General features: G+C 35.3%; 2 protein-coding genes across 14 annotated transcripts in view; one reads left to right on the forward strand and one right to left on the reverse strand.

Moving 5' to 3' along the window:
* Nucleotides 1-26,545, reverse strand: part of SCN1A (sodium voltage-gated channel alpha subunit 1) — a 140,816-nt gene that overhangs the window by 32,053 nt on the left and 82,218 nt on the right. For 7 of the 13 annotated variants that reach the window (XM_041774192.1, XM_041774182.1, XM_041774183.1 and 4 more), the window contains 10 exons: nt 25,428-25,491; nt 24,784-24,925; nt 23,913-24,119; nt 21,950-22,234; nt 20,614-20,994; nt 19,231-19,363; nt 17,750-17,988; nt 16,308-16,481; nt 14,928-15,284; nt 12,459-12,941 (listed from right to left, as the gene is read on the reverse strand). In XM_041774192.1, the coding sequence (XP_041630126.1) occupies nt 12,459-12,941; nt 14,928-15,284; nt 16,308-16,481; nt 17,750-17,988; nt 19,231-19,363; nt 20,614-20,994; nt 21,950-22,234; nt 23,913-24,119; nt 24,784-24,925; nt 25,428-25,491 (2,465 nt within the window). The remainder of the gene's footprint in view (nt 1-12,458; nt 12,942-14,927; nt 15,285-16,307; nt 16,482-17,749; nt 17,989-19,230; nt 19,364-20,613; nt 20,995-21,949; nt 22,235-23,912; nt 24,120-24,783; nt 24,926-25,427; nt 25,492-26,545) is intronic. The other 6 variants (XM_041774193.1, XM_041774189.1, XM_041774191.1 and 3 more) reach the window with 5 other exon arrangements.
* On the forward strand, nt 14,109-14,348 carry LOC121501650 (protein CEBPZOS-like). Its single transcript, XM_041773929.1, has one exon. The coding sequence runs from the start codon at nt 14,109-14,111 to the stop codon at nt 14,346-14,348; it is 240 nt and encodes a 79-aa protein (XP_041629863.1).

A 26,545-nucleotide genomic window follows, 5' to 3' on the forward strand; every position in this document is an offset into this window, starting at 1 on the left:
CAATTATTCATAGTTGTTTTATGTGTTTGCATGCATGCAGAAAATATGCATGAACTGTTATCATGTTGTAAGGTTATCCACAGATGAAGTAGGCAGATTTAGGCTAGTTTACAGTCAAGCCACATCTGTCACTCTCAGCATTTCTCAACTGATTATTCCAAGAATTTTTAAAAGCCTATGGCCTCCAGTTGAACCTTTCTTCAATCCATCTGCCACCAAAAGCTGGTGTGATGTTTTAACACAAATCACCTTCCTACTAAAATCTACAAAGACTCTCCATCATTTCTCTGGCATTTAAATACTTTTTTAGGATTCATTATCTGTGAGTCACTGACAACCCTATCTTTCACCCTCTCCTGGCCCCAGCCATCACAGTGGAAAGAAAACCATTAATAATTATGGGAAGAAATCTGCCCTGGTTCAACCTCTCGCTTTCTGTATGGTTTTGTCCACATAATTATTTGGGCTAGTCTCTTATATGTAAAATGAAGGGATGATCTCCCATGTTCCCATGTTCTTGTTGTAATGTTCTACAACTCACAGTCTTTTAGGATTTGAAATGATATAAGAGAGATACTGATATTGAAAATGATAAGAAACCAATGTAGGGACAAACCTGAACCCAGGAAGAGATAAGGCAATAAGAGCTCAGGTGGGTATGATTGCTGGAAAAATCCCATGATTTTTAGAAAAATCCCATGATCTATATCTAGAAAAATCTATATCTAGAAAAATCTATATCTAGAAAAATCCCATGATCATCTTTGGCCAATGATGGGACAAGCAAGAGTAATAGCTACTCCTACCTTGGAAACAGAGAAACCACTCACATATAACTGGGCTTTTAAGTTAATTTCTCTACTAGCTCTATGTGCAATATTCAATTAATCACTAAACATTTGTTTGAGGATGCTATATTCTGAAATTTGTGTTAAGTCTCTGTCTCATAGAAACCCTTTATCAGCATAATGCATTATTTATCTGGGTTTTTTCCTATTCCTTCACTGCCTTTTTTTTTTTTTTCTTTAGTGGCCAAAGTGAAAAGTACAAAGTACTTTATGGTTAATTTAATTTATTAAAATTAAGGTTAACAATTCTTAAGCTTCATTTCAATTATGTTTTTTCTTCTGTCAATTGTCCCTGACTTTTGCCCATTTCTCTACTGGAGTGTTGTGTTCTTCTTCTTTTTTAAAAATGTTTTATTTATTTATTCATAACACACAGATAGGGGGCAGAGGGAGAAGCAGGCTCCCTGGAGAGCCCGATGCGGACTCAATCCCAGGACCCCAGGATCATGACCTGAGTCAAAGGCAGATGCTCAACCACTGAACCACCCAGGTGCCCCTGTTTAGTTCTTACCAAACTGCAATTGCATTTTATAAACAGAAAGTCATTTGAGTTTCCTTAATATATAATATTTGCCAAATGTTAGTTCTCTACTGCTGTGTATCAAATTGCACAAATTTAGCAGCTTAAAACAATACCAATTTATTATTCGGAGTTTCTGTAGGTCAGAAGTCTGGCACTACATAGTCTCATTCTGTACTAGGGTCTCACTGGGATGAAGTTAGGGTGTTGGCTGGGAATGCAGTTATCATCCAAAGCTCAGGATCCACCAACTTTACTGGTTATGAGTAAAGTTCATTTCTTTTCTAAGAATCACCTGCTATCTTAATATCATCTATCATCTACCATGTTGATAATTCATTAATTTCTCTACTTATAGTCTCTTCATTTTGTCTAATTTCCAATTTATCAAACTAAGTATTTTTATCATGTTCTTTCATTAATTCTTTTTTTTAAAGATTTTATTTATTTATTTGAGAGAAAGACAGCATGAGGTGGAGAGCTGAGGATGGAACCCCATGTGGGGCTCAGACCAGGGTTGGGCATGGGGCTTCCTTGCAGGACCCTGAGGTCATGACAGCAGCAGAAGTCAGAAGCTTAATTGACTGAGCCACCCAGGTGCCCCTCATTCTTTCTTGATCATTCTTGTCAATATTAAGACTCTCAATGACTGCTTGGTCCTATTCCACAGATTCTGACAGAAAATGTTATTTTCCAAATAGCTATTTATATATTTTATTTGGCCCTTAATCCAATATTTGTTTAGGAGGGGATTTCTTAATTTTCAAATGGCTAGAATTTTTTTCTGTCATCTTACTATTAACTTCTAGTTTAACTGTATTGTGATTAGATAATAACCCAATAACTCTTTTACTACAAATTTATTGAGTTTTACTTAGCTGTCTAGTATATTTTTAATTTATGTAAATATATACATAAATAAGAATTCTCTACATGTATACATTTTAAGATGTATAATTCATGACATTTACTTTTATTACTTATATTATCAAATGATCAATGTCCCTATTTAATTTTTCTTTGTTTTATCACATTCTAAAAGAATGTAAATGTAAAACGCTCACAACCATTTTTATATATTTTTATCAATATAGTCTTATATTTTTCATTGTTAAAAATCAAAGATGATGTGTCTCTGAGTTCTTTCTTTCATTGAAGTAATAATACAATTACTCAAAGAGGGAAGGAAAAAGTTTTAGATGTGTGGCAAGAATACATCTCTAATAAAATACTTAAAAAATTGGATAACGGCCAAACTAGAACATTCTCAAACAAGTACTTTTACTTATTTAAAAACCAATAAGGCCAATTAGTTTTTCCTTTTTTGTTTTTAAATTCAAATTTAATCTTATTTTCAAATTCACCATCCAAATAATAAAGCATCTTGTTCTCTATTTTAGAGAGCAATAGACTATTTTAAAAATCCAATTTTCATGTTTATTAAGCCATTAATCAAATTTTAATTTACCAATGAGCTAGTTCATTTGCAAATATGTGTATGTTCGCACATGACTCTTTAAATTTTACCCTGACCTATAGTGTATTTTTGGCAGGCTGACTTAATAAGTGAGCTGAAAGAGTGCAGGGACCACAGCATATCTAAAGCATCCACTTTGCCTGTACACCAGGGCATTCAATAACCACTTAATAACTACACACTGATGGTAAGAGCATTTTTCCTTCTCAGTGGATTTATGCAACATTTCTTGCTTTTTAAAAATGTTCTTTACTATAGCAAATGATTTTGACCTTGAGGGCGAAGCAAAACAAAGCACAGCAAATAAAATACTCCACGATATTTTTTAAGAGTAAATGATTAAATGGTTTTTCTTGTTCTCTGACTTGATTAGGATGTTTATGCTTTTATTTTAGACTTGGTTTGTTACAGGAAGCTTACTTATAGGGTTTAATAGGAGTTCAATTTATAATAAGTGGTAAGTGTATTAAAATATAAACTTGCCATTTAGGGTCAAGAGGATACAGAATACATGTGTTTGTATATATGTATATATATTTTTTATTTTTGAAGAAGTACTTATTTTTAAAGATTTATTTATTCATTTTAGAGAGAAAGAGAGGCAGTATGAGTGGGGGGGGGCAGAGGGTGAGAAAAAATCTGAAGCAGATTCTGAGCTGAGCGGAGAGCCTGACACAGAACTCGATCTCAGAGCTCTGAAATCAAGACTTAAGCGAAATCAAGAGTTAGATGCTTAAATGACTGAGCCATCCAGGCACCCCAAAAACACTTATTTTTAAAGCTAGGCATGTATTATTTTAAAAGTGGGCTTTTTATATTGTTATATATATATATATATATATATACACACAAATACATATGTACATATATATCATCTTAAATCATACATAAATGAGATGCTGTACATCAAAAATATTAGTATTAATATTTCATTGTGTACACTACGCATTAGTAAATATTTTTGTGTACACTAGCATATTAAAAATTTAAATGACCCCTATTAAAGACTCTCAACAAAGCGACAATATAAAATCAAATAAAAATACACTGTATAGAAATTTAACATTTCTATAGAGCAGCTGGAAAAGTCAAATATTAACTCATTAATTCCCACATCATCCCTATTACCCAGATGACTTCTAGCTGTGGGTTGAAAGGGAAGTTTCAGTGCATTATTCATATTTACTAAATATTAACTTGTTCTTATCAATTGTGAAATCCAGTATTAGTCAAACACTTCATCAAGGTAGAAGGGAAGGTGGAGGAAAGGAATATAGCTCTAATATATTCTGAATTCTGCTTTAAAATACGTCAAATATGAATTTTGTATTGAGTATTAGATATAAAAGGACATAAATAGAATATCTAATCATATATTGGACCAATAAAAAATTATTATAATGCAAATAAATTAAAAACAGCAAAAAAATTCTGCAAAATTGCATTTATAATTCCCAAGCTAGAAATCAAGGTTGTAAATCAAATGAGTATTTTCCTTGTTAAAGTCATTTTGCTTGCTCTAGAGTTCTTTTGACATTAATTTTTCATGATAAATTATAACATATTTAACAAATATTTAACAAGTGTCTACTGGCTGGAGGAACCATGTAACAACTATAATGAAAAGGATAAGAGTTTTAAGTCACACAAGCTTGAGTTTCAATCATAATTAGTGGTTTTATGGACTTTTGGAATTATCTCCACCTCCTTAAGCTTTAGCTTCTAATTTGTAAAATGATCCTTTTGTAACATGATTGTTGTAAGGATCAAACAAGATAACACATGGAAAATGCCTGGCATGTGCTTACCCAATAAATGGTTATAAATTTCATAACAGTATTATATAGTGCGTAATTCGTATAACTGCAAATATTTGACCTTTTCAAATACCAAAAATATCAGTCCATATACAACAACAGATCAGGACCTGAAAAATGAAACAGTGAATATCATAGACCTCGTACCTGCCCTCATGTGTTTAGAATCAGAAGGAAGATACAGATAAGCAAATGACTGCCACACACTGTGATTGGGTTAGTTTAGGGTATCTTGAGAGTACCTCTAAGTCTAAGAAGGGCAGGGTAGAAGAAAGTAACGTTTGACTCCAGAAGGATGAGTTGGGTGGCGGTGGGGCAGGTGAAGAGGATAACGTAAGAGTATGCAAGATGGAAAGAACAGGTATAAGGATAAGAACCTGACAAAGCATGGGCAGTTTTAGGAAACAAAACATCAGTGTACTTGGATGCAGAGAGGTGGAGAGTACTACTATGTGAGGCTGGAAAGATCCATAATGGTCATTTTTTGCAGGGACTCTTAGGCATGTAGTATAAACTGTAAGCAAGGGGCAACTCCTGAAAGGTTAGAAAGAAAGGGGAGCTATGACCAGATTTGCCTTTTAGAAAAACTATTTATTATAAGCAGACTAGACTAGTGAGAGGGAACATTTGTTGCAGCAGTTAAGTCTGAGAGATGATGGAGGTCTGATGTTGTGTGTGCTGGTGGGGATGCAGAGTAGACAAAGATGCATAGAGTTGGTGGCACCTGGTAATCATTTAGATATAAGGAAGAGGAAGTTTGGGTATCCACTGGTTAGATGGTAGCACTCTTCACATAGAATAGTTGCCATCTCATTAAAGACCATGGCCCTGACACACTATAGCTCAGGACAAGGAAATAGGAAAGAGCTGGAAGGAACACATCCAACCAATGGTCATATGGGACTCTACATCTGTTCCTGAACATCTGTCAGGCAATTATATGAAAATTCTGAGTGTTTTCTTTTCTCCTCCGTCTCTCCTTCCTGCTCCCTCCCCAGAGAAGAAGCTGTATCCAAAAGCAAACTGCTTACATAGTTTTACTTAGGAATAGTCTTGCTTGATTTATTCATCTGTATACTTTCAGAAGGAATAACTGATAAAAATGTAGGTATTCATGAAACATGTAATTAACTTACATAATGCTAATTAACACTGACCCAACACTTCATTTGTGCCAGGTACTATGCAAGTTACTAGAAGTACAAAGGTACAGATGACCACAGTTCTTGTTCTCGAGTTGCTCACAAGTTTGGGAAGTAGGATAGACAGATACACAACTGATAAATAGAGTTATTCTACTTTTTTGTTTGTTTGTTTGTTCTCAAAGTGTCTGAGACTCAAGGCAGAGGGAGGAGGCATGTGAATTAGGCAATCAGATGTTTGCAGAAAAGCTCTCACTCAGCTACACGGTGTTGCCAAGTGTTTGAGATCCCCACAAGACTGGCCGAGGACCCATCTCCCGTGAGGTAGCCCTCGGGTGGCCAGGCTGGGGACACAGGGACAGTGCTCGTCACGGGGAGGCAGCCTCCCCGGAGGTCAGAGAACGGGCGGCTCCATGCACACAGAGGAGGAGGGTGGATTCCAGGAAGCACTGAAATTTCAGTGGGGGAAATTCAGAGGGCTTTCCAGAATTATGAGTTGTTTGATATAGTGAGAAACAAAGCAGCAATATATCTTTATTGAGTGAATACATGGACAGAGTCTTGCATGTTGATTCAAAGGTCATTTTGTTTTGTTAAATTTTGTAGAGTGGCGAGGAGAAGAAGATAGCTTCTAACAAGAAATGAGGGAGTCCAAAGACATAAACTTCATGGAACTATGTGACTAGAACTGAGCTGAGTCATGGGGAATTAGACTGAAAGAGTCTGATCAAGACTGTCTAATTGCTCATGATATGTTCAAGACTGCCATTTTTCCTCCCATGAAAATGTGTTTCAGATGGTAATTGTAGTGATACAGATGAAATAATAGGACAGGAAGTGGGAGGCCAAGGTTGGGGATAGATTTAGGGGAAAAAATCGACAGGACTTGGCAGTAAATTTGATGAGGGCCTTCCGATTAGAGAAGTTGAGAATGAATCCTGGCTTCTCATAAGCTATTTGAGAGCTTATGTGATTGGGAGGAAAGTCGCATGGATTTTTGGAAGCCAGGGAATGCGGAGCTTAAAGAATTAGGAAATATTGCAGACAAGTGATATAGGGTCACTGAACTTGGCAAATATGAGAACATCAATAATTTTTGACAGAGAGAAATGTAGAGGAAGAAACCAGAAAGGAGATGTTTGAAGGTGACCGAGCAGTGGAAAATGGGAAGGCAGTGAATATAATCTAATCTATCTTTTAAGGAAGATTGCAATGAATTCAAGGAGAGAAACTTAAGGAAGAGATTAGATCAAAGGAACATTTAAAATTTACATGATTTTGTTTTATTTTAGGACAGAAATCTTCTCCATTTATATAAGTTTGTGGTAAGGTCTTCTGAAGGAGAAGGTGTAATACGGGATGGAGACAATAGCTGCTGCATCAGAGACCACGAGGATTTGTGAAGAGACTGAACAGAAAGAACAGCTGGGGGCACACACATTTATCTCCCAGAGATCTTTGATGTCCTCAGATATGTTGTGTGATGCTTTTCTAGGGGGAAAATTATGTTATCACGATGTTCTTGAATTGGGATATTTGCAAAAATCTTGGTATATATCTATTTTGATTCAAGATTGACCAGAGACTTCCAACACTTATTTCTTTATTTAACATGTATTTACTGGGCACCTACTCTATGCTAGGCATGATGGTGAATGTGGGCTATACTGTGGCAAATGAAATGGACTAATCCCCACATTTAAAAACTGAGCATTGCCCATGTAAGGCATTCGCTGGAGGCCTTTCCGTGGTAGTATAAATTCAGTCTGATAAGCAGTACATGCTTTGGTTGGGAATTGTCATATGTTCTTTAACTCAAATATAGTAAAGGTAAAAGTGCTAAATGAAAGAATATCCACAAAGCATCAAATAAATATTACTTTAACATAGATGTTCTGACTGAGAGGGCCAATGAGGGTCTGGAAGTAAATGTTCATTACCCATTTATTTATTCATTTAATAAACATTTTGTACTCACTGTGGCCTTAAAGTGATACAGATGAAATAGGTTAGTGTTTCACCTATTCTCAAAGACTTCATAAGCTAATGAGGCAACTACAAAAGTGCTTCCGAATGGTTCGAAAGATTCTTTCAGGTGGCATTAAATTTAGAAGCATATCTTCCTAAAACACAGCTTGGGGTAACCATAGTCTAAGAGAACAAATGCTCTATAATTGGAATTAGACCTCTGTAGATCAGTGTGGGAGGCGGAAGCAGATGGGTGTAACATGCAGGCCAGTGCAGAAGGAAAAGGACCCTCCAGGACTGAGACAGAGGACTCAGACACCGGTGGGTATGCCATTACCCTAAGCCCATTGAAGAAGTATTGGGAGTTATGACCAACTCTGCAATGGACACCTATTCTTAGTTGTTCAATAAGCAATATCATTACTTTTAAAGTACTGGCAGAGAAAATATTTTATCAGACAATGTTAAGGAGATTTAGTGTAATAGTTAAAAACATAGACTGTGTCGCCAAATGCCTGGATTTGAGTCCAGGATCAGTGCCTACCATTTGTATGACAGTGGCAAGCTATTTAAACTCTGCATTCGATGTCCTTATCTGTAATATTGGAATAATATCTATCTCTTGGGATGAAGATTGAGTGAGATGATACGTGTAAAACCCTACAAACGGTGTTTTCCCATGGTAAGCTCTCAACAAATGATATCTGTTATTAGCATGACCTGAATTACAAAGATCCAAATGGCATTTACACTCATTCTAAGGCTGACTCATTGCAAAAACAATGAGTTTTTCCCTAACTAGTATAGTAATGTCTTGTTTTTATTCCAAAAAGGTATAAGTTTAATAACTCAACTCATTTCAAAAGTATTTATGCAGACAGAATTATAGTAGCAATTGTGCTGTTGTCACCTTATGTTTTTGAGCACTTTTAACTTCCAAATAGCTTTTAGATCCTCATAATATTCCTATAAGCACCAGAGGACAGTTGTCTTCCTTTTACAAATTAGGAAACAGGATAACGTAAAGTTAATGATTTGCTTGCAGTACAGTTAAGGCCACTAGACGTTTAGTCTAGTTATCCAAACAAGTCAGCCAAAACTCGAAAAGTTATTGAGCACAGATTTGTGCCCAGCATTGCAGTGGGGGCCTCAGAAGACCAAAATTATATAAAATACAATCCATAACCAAAGAAACTTATTTTTTTTAATTGGGGAGAGATATGATTTTATATTGCTTTCTGCGTAGTCTCAGCAATTTTGCCTGGTTTTTAAAGTTCTTCAAAATCTTCAAAGTCTAAGTCACTGTTCTTTATTATTAATTTTCAGTGGAAACCCGTATTTCTAGTTGATCCATTATTCTTGACTGCTGAGTGAGTCAAGAAACTTTGAGGTTTTAAAAGCAACTCCTTAGGTTATTTGAATGTATTTTGTGGGTTGAGGTCTGCTGGGACTTACAGAAGCGATGAATGTGACCCATGCTATGCCTTTTCTGCATCTAGGGACAAGCATGGGACAAGTATAGAAAGATAGCCCACAAAGTTGTCCTGGAATGCAGGACAGTGATGCATAAGTATGCACCTTATGGGGGAGGCAAAACAAATACAGGTACACATTTTATATGTCTCTTCATTTGCAGTCTGGTCTTCATGTCCTGGAAACTGAGGGAGTCTGTTCCTTGTACAACTCCTATAGATTCATCTCCCAGAAACACCAAACTATTATGGTGTCTAAACACATCCTGTTGTGTCATACCTCTAGATTTTTCTATATTTATTATCTCTGACTGGAATGATCTTTAGGAAAAAAAGTTTCCCACTTTTTTTTTTTTAAGGAGTCTACCATTATCAAGAATTTAATGAGGCAATTTAAAAATTAAACAGAAAATACAAAATCTATCACTTTCCTGGATAAACATGTAAAGCAATTTACTGCAGAAAGCAAGCAACACAAAAGGACTAACAATGGAATATGTTACTAGTAATTCTTACAAGACACTAAGAATAGAGTTTTGGAAGTGCTATTAGTAATAATAATAATAATGACAATTTATTGAATATCATTTGTCAGGAACTATGCTAACTCCTTCACGTTTATTGTCTAATTTAATACTCCACAGAAAGTATGAAATAGATAATATTATACCCATTTTTGAGATGAGAATTGAGGACTGGATAGTCAGGTAAGGCCATGTGGTATGTAGCTAAAATGGAATCGTCTAACACATTGTCTGGCTCCAGGGAATAATCTATTCCGAACAACATTATAATTGTGAGCTTACATGTCTAAAAACAAATGCTTAGAAAATGGATAATAAACAATGGCCATTTATAACTTTAACCCAAGGCATTAATATAATTTCAATAATGATCCATTATAGATAAGGCTCATTACTGAAGTCTAGGAACAGAAACATTAACATATTCAAATGGAACAGGTCTAATAGAGCCCATGGCAGGTAACATTGTGAATCAATAAAGTATGTCTCAACATAGAAATTCATAGTTAAAGGTTAAGAGTCATCTTTCTAAAATCCAAATATATGTACCGTTGTTTCTTGAACAATACAGAGGTTAAGGGTGCTCACTCCCTGTGCAGTCAAAAATCAGCATATAACTTTTGACTCCCCCAAACTCAACATATATACATATATGTGGTAATTATCACATGTGATAATTACCATACATATATGTAAAACTATGGCTCATTTGTATCCTCCATTATCTAGTACAATCTCTGGTACGTGGTAACTGCTGAATAAATGAAGGTAGGCAAAAGAATAAAGGCTAGAACAGAAAGAACCAAAATGATGAGATTACTTTAAATATACTATAGGCTGCATCCCTAACTTAGAATAAAGAATCTTCCTTTTTGAGGCATCTGCCATCAGTTTAATTCCACTAAAAAGAGCATCTTCTAAATTGTGCCTTGATTTGAAGAGATTAGAATATAAGAATAAGGAAGCAATGAGGAGAAACAATTTTATAAGGGTTTATTTCTGATCAAGAGGGACGAAATAAACGGCGAACTAAAGTGCCAGAAAATTTGTGACAATATGACAATTCATAAAAGAATATTTATAGAAAGCCAATTTAAAATGAATGAAAGAAACTGAAATGTAATGAGGATGAATAGAAGTTTCAGTATTTAATATAAAAATTCACCTGATTGAGATACAACTGCATTTCAATAGCAATTCTTGTGAAAAAAGATGAGAGATAATTACTATCCTAGAAGCCCAACACAAATTGACAAGGGAAATGTCTAATAAAGAAAAAAACAACAAGATCTAACACAATATTAGATTGAATCAAGAGAAAAATCCAAGTGTCTGAATCATAAATAAAACTATTTTCAAGTGTGCTCTCATCAGAGCAAGTGTGATAATGAGAATCCTTCAAAATGGTTCTATTAAACAGAGTTAAATGAGATGGAAAAATTTAATCTGGGTGGCTACTTTGTACCAAACATATTCAAGCATGTCACAATAGAAAAGGAGAGACATTATGCATATAAGTTGGAACAAAATGTTATGATACTTGATGAGAAATATGAGCTTAGAAGATGAGTTGTTTATTACCTATTCTCTGCCTTCTATTTTGGGGAACCCGAAAAGAAGCCATCCATTCTGTCGAGGGTTCAGAAGTTCTCATGATCACTACTTTTAAAAAGCTGAAACAGTGTTTCTCACATTTAAGAATTCGGCACTTCAGGTGCCCCCCCCCCCATGGACCTAGTCCTTATATTCTGATTAGAAAAGCAGCGCATCTGAGTTCAGCATTGGCAGCTCAAGCTTCATTCAGTATTCCCTACATTATGCAACATGCTTTGGTATCATCGATTCTGCTTAATTACAACTTAAAAAATTACTGGTACAATAAATTGGGTTATCAACTCCTACTGGGTCATGACTCATAAAAACTGCATTAGATTGTCTCTAAAGTTTCTACTACCCTAACATTTAAATTTTCGATTAATACAATGATAATCCAAGATATAAAATAAAGAGTATGAAGAAATAGAACTGCCTCTAGTGGTTCAGTGGATAATCACTCTTTAATAAAAGATCAGTCTTTCTGTTAGCCCTGAACAATACAGACGAAAACAATATAAATCACGTAAATTTTTTGCAGAAAAGTATTTGTAATGGATGGTCTTTGTAATAAAAGTTTCTTTGTTTAAAAAGCTTCTTTTTTAATTCATCAGAGCCTGTGGTAGCTATTAGTCTTCATCAAACCATCAGATGCAAATCTGAAGATTCAAGACAAAAAAAATCAGACTAGACAAAAATATTGCCAAATTTATTTTAACAATACCTTAGACCCAACTTTGTAAAAATAAAGATCACTTTAAAAAAAAAAATCAGCTTCCATTGGTTCTTTAGTAAAACTCAACTCTTTAATAAACAGAATTTGAATGGAAATAATACTCAAATTAAAATCCTGAAAAAAATTATACAATGTTTTACAAAAATAATTGATCATTTCCCCCCCGAATCCATTATCTGTGGACATATAAAATGTGATGAGGATCTTCCGACCATTATATCTCTGCACTCTTTCTTACCCCATCTCATTACACAAATCTGATTTACCCAAGGCAGTAATATACATGTATATATTTATAGATAGGCAAGAATAACTGTATATACATATAAATTTATACCTACCAACATCTATAAAATCTTACCTCTTTGCTTTCTTCCAGGTCCGATTCACTACTGAAGTCCTCTGTGTTTAAATTTTCAAAGTCAGACTCTCCTACAGCGATTGGTACAGTCACAGTAAGACTGGGATTGTTTATGAATGACATGTAATCGCTTTCATCAATAATGTATTTTTCAACACTGCTGCCGGTTCCTATTCCACTTGTGGTTCCATTCACGTCTTTAAGATAGTCAAGGTCTTTTCCAATTTCTGTTGTATGATTGGACATACAACTGTCTTTCTTATTGTTTAGATCATCAAGTGGTTTAATTTCATCTAAAATCTTTTGTTTCCTAACAAAGGATTGTTGAATGAATTCATATATTTTTCTCTTCACGTAAGCTACTCCCTTGTGCATCCTGTCCACAGCTATTTGGAGATTGTTCATTTCATTATCATCATCTGTGGCTGCAAGATTGTCTGCACTAAATGAGCTCAGTAGCAAGGCCAGAAAGAGGTTCAGGACCTTAAAAATAAAACAGACATGATTGTGTTCGCTTCGGCAGCACATATACTAAAAACAAGCAAACAAAAAAACAAAACAAAACAAAAAAAAAACATGATTATAATTTTACCCCAATGTAAAGAATAGCAGAATGAGATTACTTATTCCTCGAAATGTAGAGGAAACTCTAATTTCTAACAGCTAGATAAGAAAGAAACACCATAGCATAGTAATTAGAAGTTGGGTAATCTCAATTTGTGATCTGGCTCAGTAGTTACTATACTTTGCATCCTTGGGCAGACATGATTTTTGTTGGTCTCACATTCTCCCACTTATAGAATGAAGAAGTTGCGTGAGTTTACCTAAGGTTCAGCTATGTTTAAAATTGTATGATTATAAGAAAACAGATTGAAATATGTATAAGAGTTCTAACCTTAAAAATCATTAGTGTTTACACTTACACACTTAAATAAATTCTATAGTTTCTTCCTGATAAGCAGATATTGAGTTAGATATTAATTTAAAAAATAATCATTATGATTCAGAATGAGAATCTTAACACTGACATTTTCTTGACCTATTATATTTCTCATACCCCACTATTGATTAATTAGGAGAACTGTTTTTTTGTTTTTTAAAGATTTTATTATTCATGAGAGACAGAGAGAGAGAGAGAGAGAGAGAGGCACAGGCAGAGGGAGAAGCAGGCTCCATGCAGGGAGCCTGACGTGGTACTCGATTCCGGGACTCCAGGATCATGCTCTGAGCCGAAGGCAGATGCTCAACAGCTCAGCCACCCAGGCATCCCTGGAGAACTATTTTTAAATAATTTTTAATATTTTCATAAGACTGACACTTAATATATATATATCTTTTAGAATATATTAAATTTTTCTATACTGTAAAGAGTCATTAATGTTTCAAACTTAGAAGAATTGATCAGTTACTCCATGTGGGTAATCACAGGCATCATTAGTCCACCTTTATTTTGACTAGAACCATTAGAGAATTGATTAACCTAGGTTGGCTAATGCACCTGCCATATGATACAGAGTGATTGAATGCTATATGCCCTGAAGAGGCAAGGAAATGGTAAAATCACTATGAATACTTAAGGACACCATCTTTTGTCCTATACTGGCAGGTAAGATTAAGTTTCCTTTAAAGTTATTTTTCGAGCACCTCAGGATGGCTCACACTATGGAACCACTGGCAAAGAAGATCTTTAAAGGAGTTTTAGTAGTTGAACTCTTGGGCATTTTTGGAGCGTATTTTTTGTTTAATAGGATGAACACAAGCCAAGATTTCAGGCAGACAATGAGGAAGAAATTTTCCTTCATCTTGGAAGTTTATTACAAATCCATTGAACAGTCTGGAATGTATGGAGTCAGAGAGCAAGATCAAGAAAGATGGCTGAATAGCCAATAGCCTAAAAATTAGGACCAGTCATTGCGTTCAGCCTCTCATCTAAGCTGTTTGAGACCTTTGCGGGGGAGAAGAAAGATGAGCACACCACATGGTAGACTCCTGGCCCCACAGAACAAAGCAGGAGCTTCTGGCCTGCCATGGCTTATAGTCATTTCCCATCCACTGTACAAATCCACTTACTTTTGTTTGTTTTCCTTTGGCATTTATTGTTAAAGATTACTTTTAACAAAAGACTAAGATAAGAAAGGGGAAAAAATAAAGTTATTTTTCATACTTCTCCCTCCCTTTTTTTCTGAAATTGTAAAATGTTCCCAGCATATCCTCTAGGCCTGTCTTCAATGTTCTACTCTATTAAAATTCATATAATAAATGTGATGAAATGATCGACAAAGTGGATTTGAATATAAAAACTGTAGGGTCACTGCTATATTGTAGTGCTGTCAGAGTAAGACTGTATGCATATCCAAGGCTAGAGACTTTATCAATTATTAATTGTATTTTTTTGTTTTTAACAAGATGGTCACCATTCTATTACGCCCTTTATCTATTTCTGAAACACATATCTTAAATGGTACATACCACCAAGTTTCCAATCACCATGACCATCATGAAGACAGTAAGGCACATGGCTTGACCAGCGACCTCCATGCAGTCCCACATGGTTTCTATCCACTCTCCACACAGCACACGGAAGACAATTAGGAAGGAGTGGAAGAAGTCATTCATGTGCCAGCGTGGGAGCTCACAGCTGGTAGAGATCTTGCAGACACAATCTTTGTAGCTCTTACCAAAGAGCTGCATGCCGACCACAGCAAAAATGAAGACAATGATGGCCAACACCAAGGTGAGGTTACCCAGAGCCCCCACTGAGTTGCCAATGATCTTTATCAGCATATTCAATGTTGGCCAAGATTTTGCCAACTTGAAAACTCGGAGCTGGAAAATAAAAAAGTAATAATAATAATATATATTATTATGATCTTTAAGAGCATTACATATATTGAGGTTTACCAAGAAATGATGGATTAATGTTGAATCTCTTACAACATCTGCCTTGCCCTTGAACACTCTCAGGCTCATAGCTAATTTTTGGAACCCTAGGAAGAATCTAATTCTTCCATATTTTAACCATGTAGATCATTTTCCCTAAGTGTGAATTTTTTGAAGATTACTTGGGGTCCCACTGTCCTTAATTTTTTTGTGAATGTGGTTCTAAGGCATACCAGACCTGACACTTATATTAACATCTGAATCACAATAATCACTGTTGAAAAGATATTCATTTGTCAATAGCATGCAAAATGACATCATATAAGCTAAAAGCAGAGAAAAGTGTTTATTATTCATTAATGCTTCTTTGGAGCACTGACATAACTAAATGCCTGTGTTTAAAAATTTGGAGATTTCTCATACCTGTAATTATTTCCCTGATTTGCAAGGACATATATGTAAATCAATAGGCATGGTAAGTAATCCTACAGATTTTTCTCCTCTGATTTAGGAAACGAGCATATTTTCCAGAGGTCAAATTAGGAATATTTTGCATGCCCAATTTAGGGTCTGACCACCATCGAAGGGTTGTTTATATTTTTAATTACTATTAAAATGTAACATATTTTCATTAAAAATATTTTCTTAGATCCAGAAATCTCTAGAAGTAGTCCTCTCTAGTTAGTCACAATGGCAATTGAGTAATATATTAAACTGTACATGACCATGCTTTTTTAAATAAAGGTTTATCTAAATAAGTGGAGATAATTTTTTTCCATTTAGGGATAGTTTTGACAATGCAAATGTGACACAATTTTTTTTGTGTGACACAAAAATTTAAAATGTTAATAGTCGTGTAGTAAAACCTATGACAACACTATGTAAGAGCCCTGATGGTTGGACAGATTTTTGTTTGTTTCTTTTTTTTTTCATATTTTGTTTTTGTTGTTGTTTTGTTTTGCTTTTTACCAGTCGGAATGAACGGAGAACTGATAATCCTTCCACATTGGCGAGGCCAAGTTCAACCAGGCTAAGTGTCACAATAAAACCATCAAAGATATTCCAGCCTTCTTGGAAATAATAGTAAGGATCCATGGCAATAATTTTCAGGAACATTTCTGCTGTAAAGATTCCAGTGAAAACCTAAGATCAAAACAAAGTGACGTTAATTCCATCAGATGATGATAAAGTAGAATGACATAGTATTTGATCTTAGAACAAAATGTTTACGCTAACTTCCTCATAATGATTCTAAGACTAGATACATTTGTGTAGTAATTTATAGTTTATAAAAAAGCTCGCATATACTTTATTTCATTATATTGCCACAGAAGTTTATGAAGTGGCTACTGCAGGTAATACAAATATTACTTTGCCAATGAGGAAACAGGTCTTTACATGGGTGCAGTGACTTGCCTGGTACCATATATCTGGAAAATGGCAAAACTAGGATTTGAATGCAAGTCTATTTTTAGCTTCCATCACATCAAACTGCCTGTCCCTCCAGACTTCATACAGCCCGGGTACTGATCACATCTTGCCCATGAACACTTTTATTTATTATAAGTAAGTATATTCCCATTTTCCTAAAATCTTATCAATTTATTAAGCATGTGGAAAAAATAAATTTATTTCCATTGTATTAATACCAGAGCTTTAAAAATATGAATACTACAATACAGGATGTTTTATATGTTTTGCCTTTTCCATCAGAAATCTTAAACCTCAAAACAAATATTATGAAAAATACATACATTAAAGTCCCCTTCAGCAAATAAAAGCTAATATTCCTAGATTGAGTCAACCGACAAACACTTTAATAATTCAGTTTTTAAGCATAGAAGAGAGGGATTTAAGTGACAACCTTTACCAAAAATGGCCTTACTAATCATATGACACACATAATGTACTAGAAGTTTTCGATATTTGATGGTTTTGATATAAAATAGATAGATAAAACAATGCATGTCCTTACCTAGATCCTGGAAGTGGAAAAGCTGATGATATTTTTGAGTTGTTAAATTTTTTATTGTAATGATGATGACTAAGCAAAATAAAAAGATATACTTTTTTTTTTCTTTCTACAGCTAGGGAAACTATGATAATATCATTTCAAAGAGTGTGTCCTTAAATTTCTTCTGCATCTTGAAAAAATTATAAATCCCAATATTGACTTTTCAAATAGTAGTAGAGGCCTATGCCTATTGCCCTCTTTCTCAGTTCTTGCTTTGACATTAAGGGCTATTATTGTTGGCAAAAAGTGCAGTGCAGCCAGCTAGATATAATTCTCATCTTTTGGGAGCCAGGAGGTAGGAAGGGTGGTAGAAAGACTGCTTTAAGCTATTAAATGGAAACAGTTTCTCAAACAGAAAATTCGAAGATTGAACACATTTACCTTCCAATATGCTTACCAAGTTTCCTACTGTAAGCACATTATTGAAATGTTCCGTCATTGGATAGTGCTCCATGGCCATGAAAAGGGTATTTAAGACAATACAGATGGTGATGGCCAGGTCAACAAATGGGTCCATTACAACCAAGTTGACAATATGTTTCACTTTTAACCAGTATGGTGAACAGTCCCAGATTAAGAATATGTTGGAGAATTTATACCAACAGGGTGGGCATTTCTGTCTGGATTCTTCAAGTTCTAGATTAAAAAAAAAAAACCACCAGAAGATATATTTTGTACACACATATATTTATTTCAGATCCATTAGACTTCTTTTTTAGTAATCAACACACTTTTATTTGCTACAGATCAACCTCTTTTGTACTTAAAAAAAAAAAAACTATAGAATTTATTCTTTTTTTTTTATGATAGTCACAGAGAGAGAGAGAGAGAGAGGCAGAGGGAGAAGTAGGCTCCATGCACCGGGAGCCCGATGTGGGACTCGATCCCCGGTCTCCAGGATCGCGCCCTGGGCCAAAGGCAGGCGCCAAACCACTGCGCCACCCAGGGCTCCCTATAGAATTTATTCTTTAGACACCTGAAGATATTTCTTCAGACACACACATAGAGCAGAATTAGCAAAAAATAGTATTTTCCTCATATACATTGACAATACGGCTCAGCACTTGGTCCGAAGTGAAAGGTCTTTTAAACGAAGTTTCAATAGGAACATGAGATGCAGATATGTAGATACTATGTGTAATCCTGTATTGATTTCTGGCTAAACTGTCAACCTAAAGTTGTAAGAGACAGGGTAGGGGTCAATATGAGCCAAAAATCATCTTTGAAATGACCCACTCCTCCCCTCCAATCTTGAGAGTATTTAGGATGATGTTGAAGTCCTAAGCTAAATGGGACAGAACAGAGGGTCACTATAACTAATGAGATTAGAAACTCCTAATGGAAATGTTTTATTCTGCATTTTCAAGAAATTGCCACACACAGGAAAATATTCTTTATATTTCCAATATTATTCTGCTTAAGTAACTTATTTTTTAAATAAATTGCTTTATTTTATTGTATGTAGGAAACTAAGTAGTGGAATTGAAGCATTTACAGTTTTATTTATTTTATTTTTTTAAAAGATTTTATTTATTTATTCATGAGAGACACATGAGAGAGACAGAGAGAGAGAAACAGACACAGGCAGAGGGAGAAGCAGCTCCATGCAGGGAGCCTGATGTGGGACTCGATCCTGGAGGCCTGGGCCAAAGGTGGCACTAAACCTCTGAGCCACTGGGGCTGCCCTTAAGTAACTTTTTTTAAAGCTCCTAGAATATATATATAGAGTAGGTATAACAAATAATAACTCTCAGATAAGATCTATTATAGTCCTTTTAAAATGTACTGTTTCCAATTTACAAACAGAGATATTTGTTTCAAGTGAGACAACAGAAGTTTAGTGAAAATAACTGAATGAAAATAGGATGTGTAACAAACCTTCTACTGTATTTGTTAAAATGCTGGCTATGCTCATTGCTCTTTGCCTTTGGGAAGGATCTTCTAGAAAGTCCATGGAAACATGGAAAGAACTTGACCTTCTCTTCCTCATCTCAGTTTCGGTGGTTGTTCCCTATAAAGAAAATGCTAATGTATTAAATGATTACTTGAGCAATGCGATAAGCAAAGAACCAAATGTGACACAGTGAATTTCATGAAACACATGCATCATGCACTTTCGTATTTAGTTGGTGATGGCAGATATTGCTGACTTATTGTATCATTAACCTGGAATATCCAAACTGTCAACCATTTAGTCATACAGCAAAAACTGAGTTTTTTAACTCTCTAATTTCATAATTTTACGAGACGTGATGTAATTTTGATATAGTTAATAAATCTCTTGAGAGACATATTTAACAGTTCACCTTATTTCCGAGCTAATAGTGCAAACAAACAACCTGAGAAGTCATGTAAATGATCAGGCATTTTCTTTTGAGAAGGTAGCCATTTATTTTTCAAGAAGTACAAGTGATTACAACACATGTAGCCGCCATCTCATTTCCTATACACAAGACACAGATGGTCATTGACAACACAAACTGTATGTTAAAAAACACACACATGCTGCATGGACAACAGTTTCATCCAGGGTACCAAAGCAATAAGTCATCTAATTCTGACTTAGTCATGCCTCATCATGCTGATATATTTCCAAGTGAGTTATCAGTCTAATAAGAGGCAGCATGTGTTCAGAAATTCCTCATCCTCGTATACGTTCACAAGCACGTAACATTCGTTTGTACAGACAATTCCTTTATCTGTCTGTATTAACGATTTATTTCTGTCTTGTCATTTTGATTAATTTTGAGAAGACTTATATCAGCATTCTTTTTTACGAAGACAAATGTGAATACTAGAAATTTTAAGATAACAATGAAGCTATCTATTTAGGCACAGTGTTCTTGAAAATCTTCTAAAATAAGGCACAGATAGTGAAGGAGATGTTGGAAAGATTTATTATACACCCTTTATACTTAAACAGAGGAATCATTCATTTACTTTTATACCAAAGCTTTAGAGGATATCTTGCTAACTAAGCTCAGCATGGGTATATAGCAAATCCTCCAACTGGAGGCAGTGATTCATTATTGTGTCTACTTTATCCTTAGCATGTTTAATAAGTAAATGCATTCGGTGTTATGCAAAAGTGTTGAGGCCTTCAGTTTTAGTTGGTTAGTCTATCAAAGGTATTACAAGATGCAGGTGCATTCACAGCTTGACCAACCAGGAATCATTCTCAAAGGGTTCCATTCTGTAGAAACACTGGCTGGTGCAGCAATAATGGGCCAGCCATGCCTGAACTATTTAAAACTTCCTTACATTGTCATCAGTAGCTGGCTTATCTATTATCACCTCTGGCAGAAGCTGTCCAACAGGCGATGTAGGAACTGAAGGTCCACCAACCAAGGAAACCACACCATTGCAATCCACAGTGCTGTGCATCTTCCCATTCGCTGGAAACACTGCCAGCATCCGGGAAGACCTACTGGTCTGACTCAGGTTACTGTTGCGTCGCTCTCCGTGTCGTCGTGGCACAAACAAGGAGTCTCTCCGGCTCTCGTTATCCTCAAACGTACTGTGCTCATCATCCGCAAAGTCATTCTCTGATCCCACATCCTTTGCTCGCCCTCTAAAGCTGAAAAGGCTTGTTCTGCTATTTCGCCTTGGAGAAAATAGGGAGCCACGGATGCTCAACAAAGACTAAAGTCGGAAACCAAAAAGAAGTACAATTATATTAATATAGCCTTTTGAAATGTGCTTTTAATTTTACAAGATTAAGTTGAAGGAGATTTCAGTATTCATAACAGAACGTGATCCATTCCTTTTGATTAACATTCTTATTTTATGTGCTCAAATTAAATTGGCTTTCTCAGAGAAGATTTCTAGTCCTTGAGATTATGAATGGGGAGATATAGATCACAACTTAAAGATACTGAAAAAACAACACCTCCAACCACCGTCTTTCAAATTCAAAAGGAAACATCCTTTGTACATACTGTGGACACCATGAACATTCAATAAACATTGGCAGCATGACCTTCACAAGGACACATTTGACTCACTGTTCTTTCCTTTCAAGGAAGTCCAACACTTCATAAATCGTTTTAGGTCATCTTTCTAAGGTCACTTTACATTAATTATCATCCCTGTATCATTTAAGAGGCACAGACTTCTGAAATTCAGAGTAATGCGCTTTTTGATCATGTACATCACACCTGATTATTTTCAGAAGCACAAATGCTGGTTTATAAAGAAGTTGGGGGGGTGGAGGGAACAGCATAAAATAACCCAAAAAAGTTACTGATCAGCCAGTCCTGTATCCACATTTTTGGTTTGTTTTTGTTTTCATTAAAAAGGGTGGGGAGCAAAAAGAATAAATGTCATTAGTTTCAAAAGGTATCAGCAGATAGGATCAGGAGGGGAATCCAGGTCTTCTGCCTTTCACCCCAGCGTTACCCCAATTACACAAAGCCGCAGACTTACATATACATGGAGTAATATTTTCTCCTAGCTATGTGAAGAAAAGATAGGTTTAAATATAATAAACATAGCAGTCAGTTCAGTTGATGACAATTCGTAAATCTGATTTCATTCTCCCCCTCTCTAGAGTGTTCTGATTTTCACCCATGCGCCATCTAACCCAGTCGTGCCGTACCTGGTGCGGGGAGGAGTACCTCTTTTCATAGGTCAATCTGTTCCCTTCTATGGAGAAGCGAAACCCTTTCCTCCTGATGCTGTCTTCAGATTCAGATTTATGGAATTCATCCTCATCTTTCTCTTCCCCACCTGACTGCTCTTTCTGTTTTCTTTTCTTTCTCCGGTTTCTTCTTTCCTTAGCACTCTTGGAACTCAACTTGGATGCTTCAGATGAGCTATCCGAGAGCCCCCCGGCGGCACTAGGTTCTCTGGAATGCTCTGAGGCAGTTACAGCTGCTGCCTGCTACATTAAGGAGAAATGGTTTTAGTATGGCATGAGAGGAGACTTTATCTTTTTAAGCTCAAGTATTTGCACAACATTTAAAAAATATAGTTAGCTGACTCAAGCTGTTTGTCCAAGAAGAAGCTCTGCTAGTGTAAGTGGGATTTCCCCCCCCTTTCTAGCTAATGAAGACTTTTGAGGTTAATGTGGTTTTATCTGTGCTAACATCTATTGTGTTTATATTACACTATAAAGGCCACATATTCAAAAGGATCAATCAGGCATCAACAAGAACATAAAGTTTTATTTCTTTTTGGGATTTGACTTACTCTAAAAATTGGTATTTAATTAGCACTGTTTTCTTTTCTCTGAAAAAGAAACTGAAGCATGGAAGAAAAGCTAATGACTTAATTGAGGTCATATTCCAAGGTAGGAGGAATGAAATAAAAAGCTGAGGTCCTCTTCCCAGTTATTAAAACTGGGCTGTCAAAATATTATCAATCGAATTTACAGAAAGGTGATAAAATCCCTTTCTTGCCCCTCCATAATCCAAAAGACTGGAGAATGGGCAGTCACAGTTTCTACTAAGCAAGACAAGACATTCCATTCTCCAAACACCATCCCCAGCTTCTTTGGCTCACCACTAGTTCTTGCTGGATGTATGGGCATGGAATGAAAACGACACTTTTGATCATAGCTTGTACTGGTACTCAGTTGGCACTTTTTGATTATTACCACTGTTCTCAGAGTATCCTCAATACAGGGACTCTTGCAAATAAATCAGTATTTCCCAAACATCTTTATTCTAAAGCAAATGTACTGAGTTGTATGATAAACGGAAAGCATGAATGAAGATGGAAGTGATAGAACAGGCATTTTATCACACTGAGAGTATCAATACCTCACTATAAGAACAAGCAATCCATAGGCCACCTGGTCTTCATAAAATTGGTGACTTTCATATGCCTATTGAATACTGCTTTGTCATAGAACATTGTATTATTTCATCCCTTCCTTATTTACTATATAAGAAAGACAAGTAAGCAACCATATTAAAAGCCAGTATAGGAGATCCCTGGATGGCTCATTGGTTTAGCACCTGCCTTTGGTCCAGGGCGTGATCCTGGAGTCCCAGGATTAAGTCCCACATCAGGCTCCCTGCATGGAGCCTGCTTCTCCCTCTGCCTATGTCTCTACCTCTCTCTCTCTCTCTGTCTCTCATGAATAAATAAATAGAATCTTTTTTTTAAAAAAAGCCAGTATATCTTTGGTTAAAGAAAATAACAGACTATCTTTAAAGAGTCAGATGAACATCTTTTTATATAATAACCAATACTTTTTTTCTAAGAAAAGATAGTCATCTTACGGATTTCTCCCAATGCCAGTGTACTCATTCAGTATGTTTTTCACTTCAGAAGATTCAAAATCACATTTTTCCTTTAGTCATAAAAAAACTTAAAACATTAAAAAGGCATGAGAGATTTCCATTGTGACCAATACTACAGATATCTTAGAAAAATTAAACTAAATGATCTCCAGATAACCAATATGTAGAAACCATTACTAATCTGCCAACTACCAGCCTAAGTGGAGTCAAACAATTATCCATCTCTCACTTTTTCTCCAGTATTTTTGTAACAATCAAAACAATAAAAAAGAATTTATCATGAGACAGACATACTTGATTTGGAAAATTTACCTGAGCTGCCTCCTGTTGCTTTTTAAGCTGTTCGAGCATCTGCTGAAATTCAGCCTCTTTCTGTTCTGCTTCTTCCAAGGTGGCCTGATTCTGTTCCTCATAGGCCATGGCCACCACAGCCAGGATCAAATTTATCAGATAGAATGAGCCCAAGAAAATGACCAGCACAAAAAATATCATGTATGTTTTTCCAGCAGCACGTAATGTCTGAAAAGAACATTAAAATTATTTTTCAATATCATTTCACTCACTAGGAGCTTCAACTTTCAACTTACTTATATGTCATGTAGGACTCTGACATAAATAATAATTATGATGGTTACACCCTCTTCTACCTCCTTGATTGTAACTTCCTCTTCCTTTCCCCCTAACTCATACAGTCACGTTCTGATCTCTAGGAGGAAATTCTCGGATAAATAATAAGTAAACAAGTAAGTAAGTAAATAAATAAATCAGAATCAAATTAAATACCATTGAGATTTCATCAAAGAGCTGAGCCTGTGATAGAAGTCAAGAAAGACATCAAAGTTATCTTTCTATCTGCTTATTGATTTTCACCACCTGCCACCTGAGGAATAATACTTGAGGGGGCAGATGGGGCTGAGGGGAAGATGTACCTCCTATTTAGAGGACCTGTGTCTGGAAAGAGTGGGAAATTGGTTTTGAGCCAAAGAGAAATGAGAGAAAATTGTTATTCCTGTCATCAATATGCTGAATATGTGCTATAATCAATATGATAAAGGAACTCAAATCTCCTAATTTCGAGTTCTGTTCCTTCTACTGTATTATGCTGTGATTTGGATTATATAACTAAGATGCTTTTCTTATATGCTTCTAGGTAAATGAGGTATGTATAGCTTCAGGTTCTCACCAGCTGATAAAGATTTTCCCAGAAGTCCTGAGTCATCAGTCGAAACAGAGACAAAAAAGCCCAACTGAAGGTATCAAAGCTTGTGTAGCCATAATTAGGATTTCTACCAGCTTTCACACACATATATCCTTCTGGACATTGACTATAAGTGGGGCAAAAGAAAGTATTACAAGAAGTTCTGCTATCCTTTTATTCTGATAGTGTGATATACTTAAAGCATTGTCTACCCAGGAAAACTGGCAATTTCAAGACGTAGAAGTTATCTCAAGGGATAGAAGCATGATAAGTAAGTAACATACATTTCCCAACTTTAGACTTAACATAAGTTTACTAGCCTCTTGATGTCATTATTAAAGTATTGCCTAGCATTTTACTAATATCTAACAAAATTATTTTCTGTTGATAAATAGCATTTTAGCATACTCTAGTTTATTTTCCCCACTATGAAGCTTTTAGACCTGTCTTCCAGCTCACTTATACTAAGAGACAAACCATTAAAGCCAAAGTATTATTCCTTGTTTTATGAAACATAAAAGCTTGCCTAATCTTTAAATAATCCCTCACCTTAGGAGTAACCTTAATTATAGCAAATAAGTATTAATAAAGTATACACATTCACAAGCACACACAAATTATTGGCTTACCCTGCATCAGAGCTATTTCCACATAGGAGTGCATCCAAAATACCCTCCAGAAAATAATGATATCCTGGTTAGAAAAAAGAAAGTCATATGATGGGCATTTGCATTACGTTGCAAAATGAAAGCAAGATCAGGCCCAACTTTTAGGATTCATAGAGTAATTGAAAATATATTATAATTCACTCAAAGACAGACGTATTTGCCACCTGCCCCTCTAAATACTAGATATTATATTAAAGGGACTGGATACTTAATAGGAGAAAGCATTTGCTTTTTATGAATGTAAAATTAACAATAATTGCAGGTGCTAGCAGAAAAATTTAAAAGGTATCATTGTTTTTTCCATCACCCTTGTGAAAAATCAAAATTTCATTCTGTAAAAATAGATAAGCATGAGAGAGATTCCTTTATTTTTCAAAACAGCCAAGTATTTGAAAATAAAAGGATTGTATTTTTCCGTCCTCTGTATGCTAAACTACTTATAAATGTTTAATAGTTAATTATAATTTACATTCTACCAACTTCCAGAATATTCATTAAAGTCAATGATCTAGAAACTTAATCTGAAGCAATTATAACTTTCAGTCATAATGTTTAACCTTTAATTTTAATAAATTTAATTTTCTATTATTTTCAAAGATAAACCATTTTACTTATATTTGCATTTGATTTAAATTAATCTTTTTGGGTACTTGGGTGGCTCAGTTAATTAAGTGTCTGCCTTCTGCTCAGGTTATGATCTCAGGATCCTGGGATCAAGCCCCACATCGCGCTCCCTGCTTAGCAGGGAGCCTGCTTCTCCCTCTCCTTTCTACTTGTGCTACCCCAGTCGCTATTTCTGTCTGCCTCTCTTTCTCAAATAAAACCTTTTTAATTCATATCTGGGTGCCCCCTCCAAAAAAAAAAACCTTCTTAAAATATAAATTAAAAAAAATTTTAAATAATCTTTTCAACAATTGGAGTATTATTGAATACTCCATTCAACAAATAAAGTACTATTAGGCAAAATAAGTACAAATTGATAGAGATGAAAAATGCCTCAGATATTTATTTCTTTTACTTTGACAATAAGAGAAATGGAGTCAGCACAATTTCACATGAGAGAATAAAACCTAACAGAC

This window comes from Vulpes lagopus, chromosome 11, assembly GCF_018345385.1.
Source record: "Vulpes lagopus strain Blue_001 chromosome 11, ASM1834538v1, whole genome shotgun sequence".
NCBI classification, from domain to species: Eukaryota; Metazoa; Chordata; class Mammalia; order Carnivora; family Canidae; genus Vulpes; species Vulpes lagopus.

Coding starts and splice junctions, on each gene's coding strand:
- LOC121501650 (XM_041773929.1), top strand. CDS start 14,109: ATGGCTCACACTATGGAACCACTGGCAAAGAAGATCTTTAAAGGAGTT.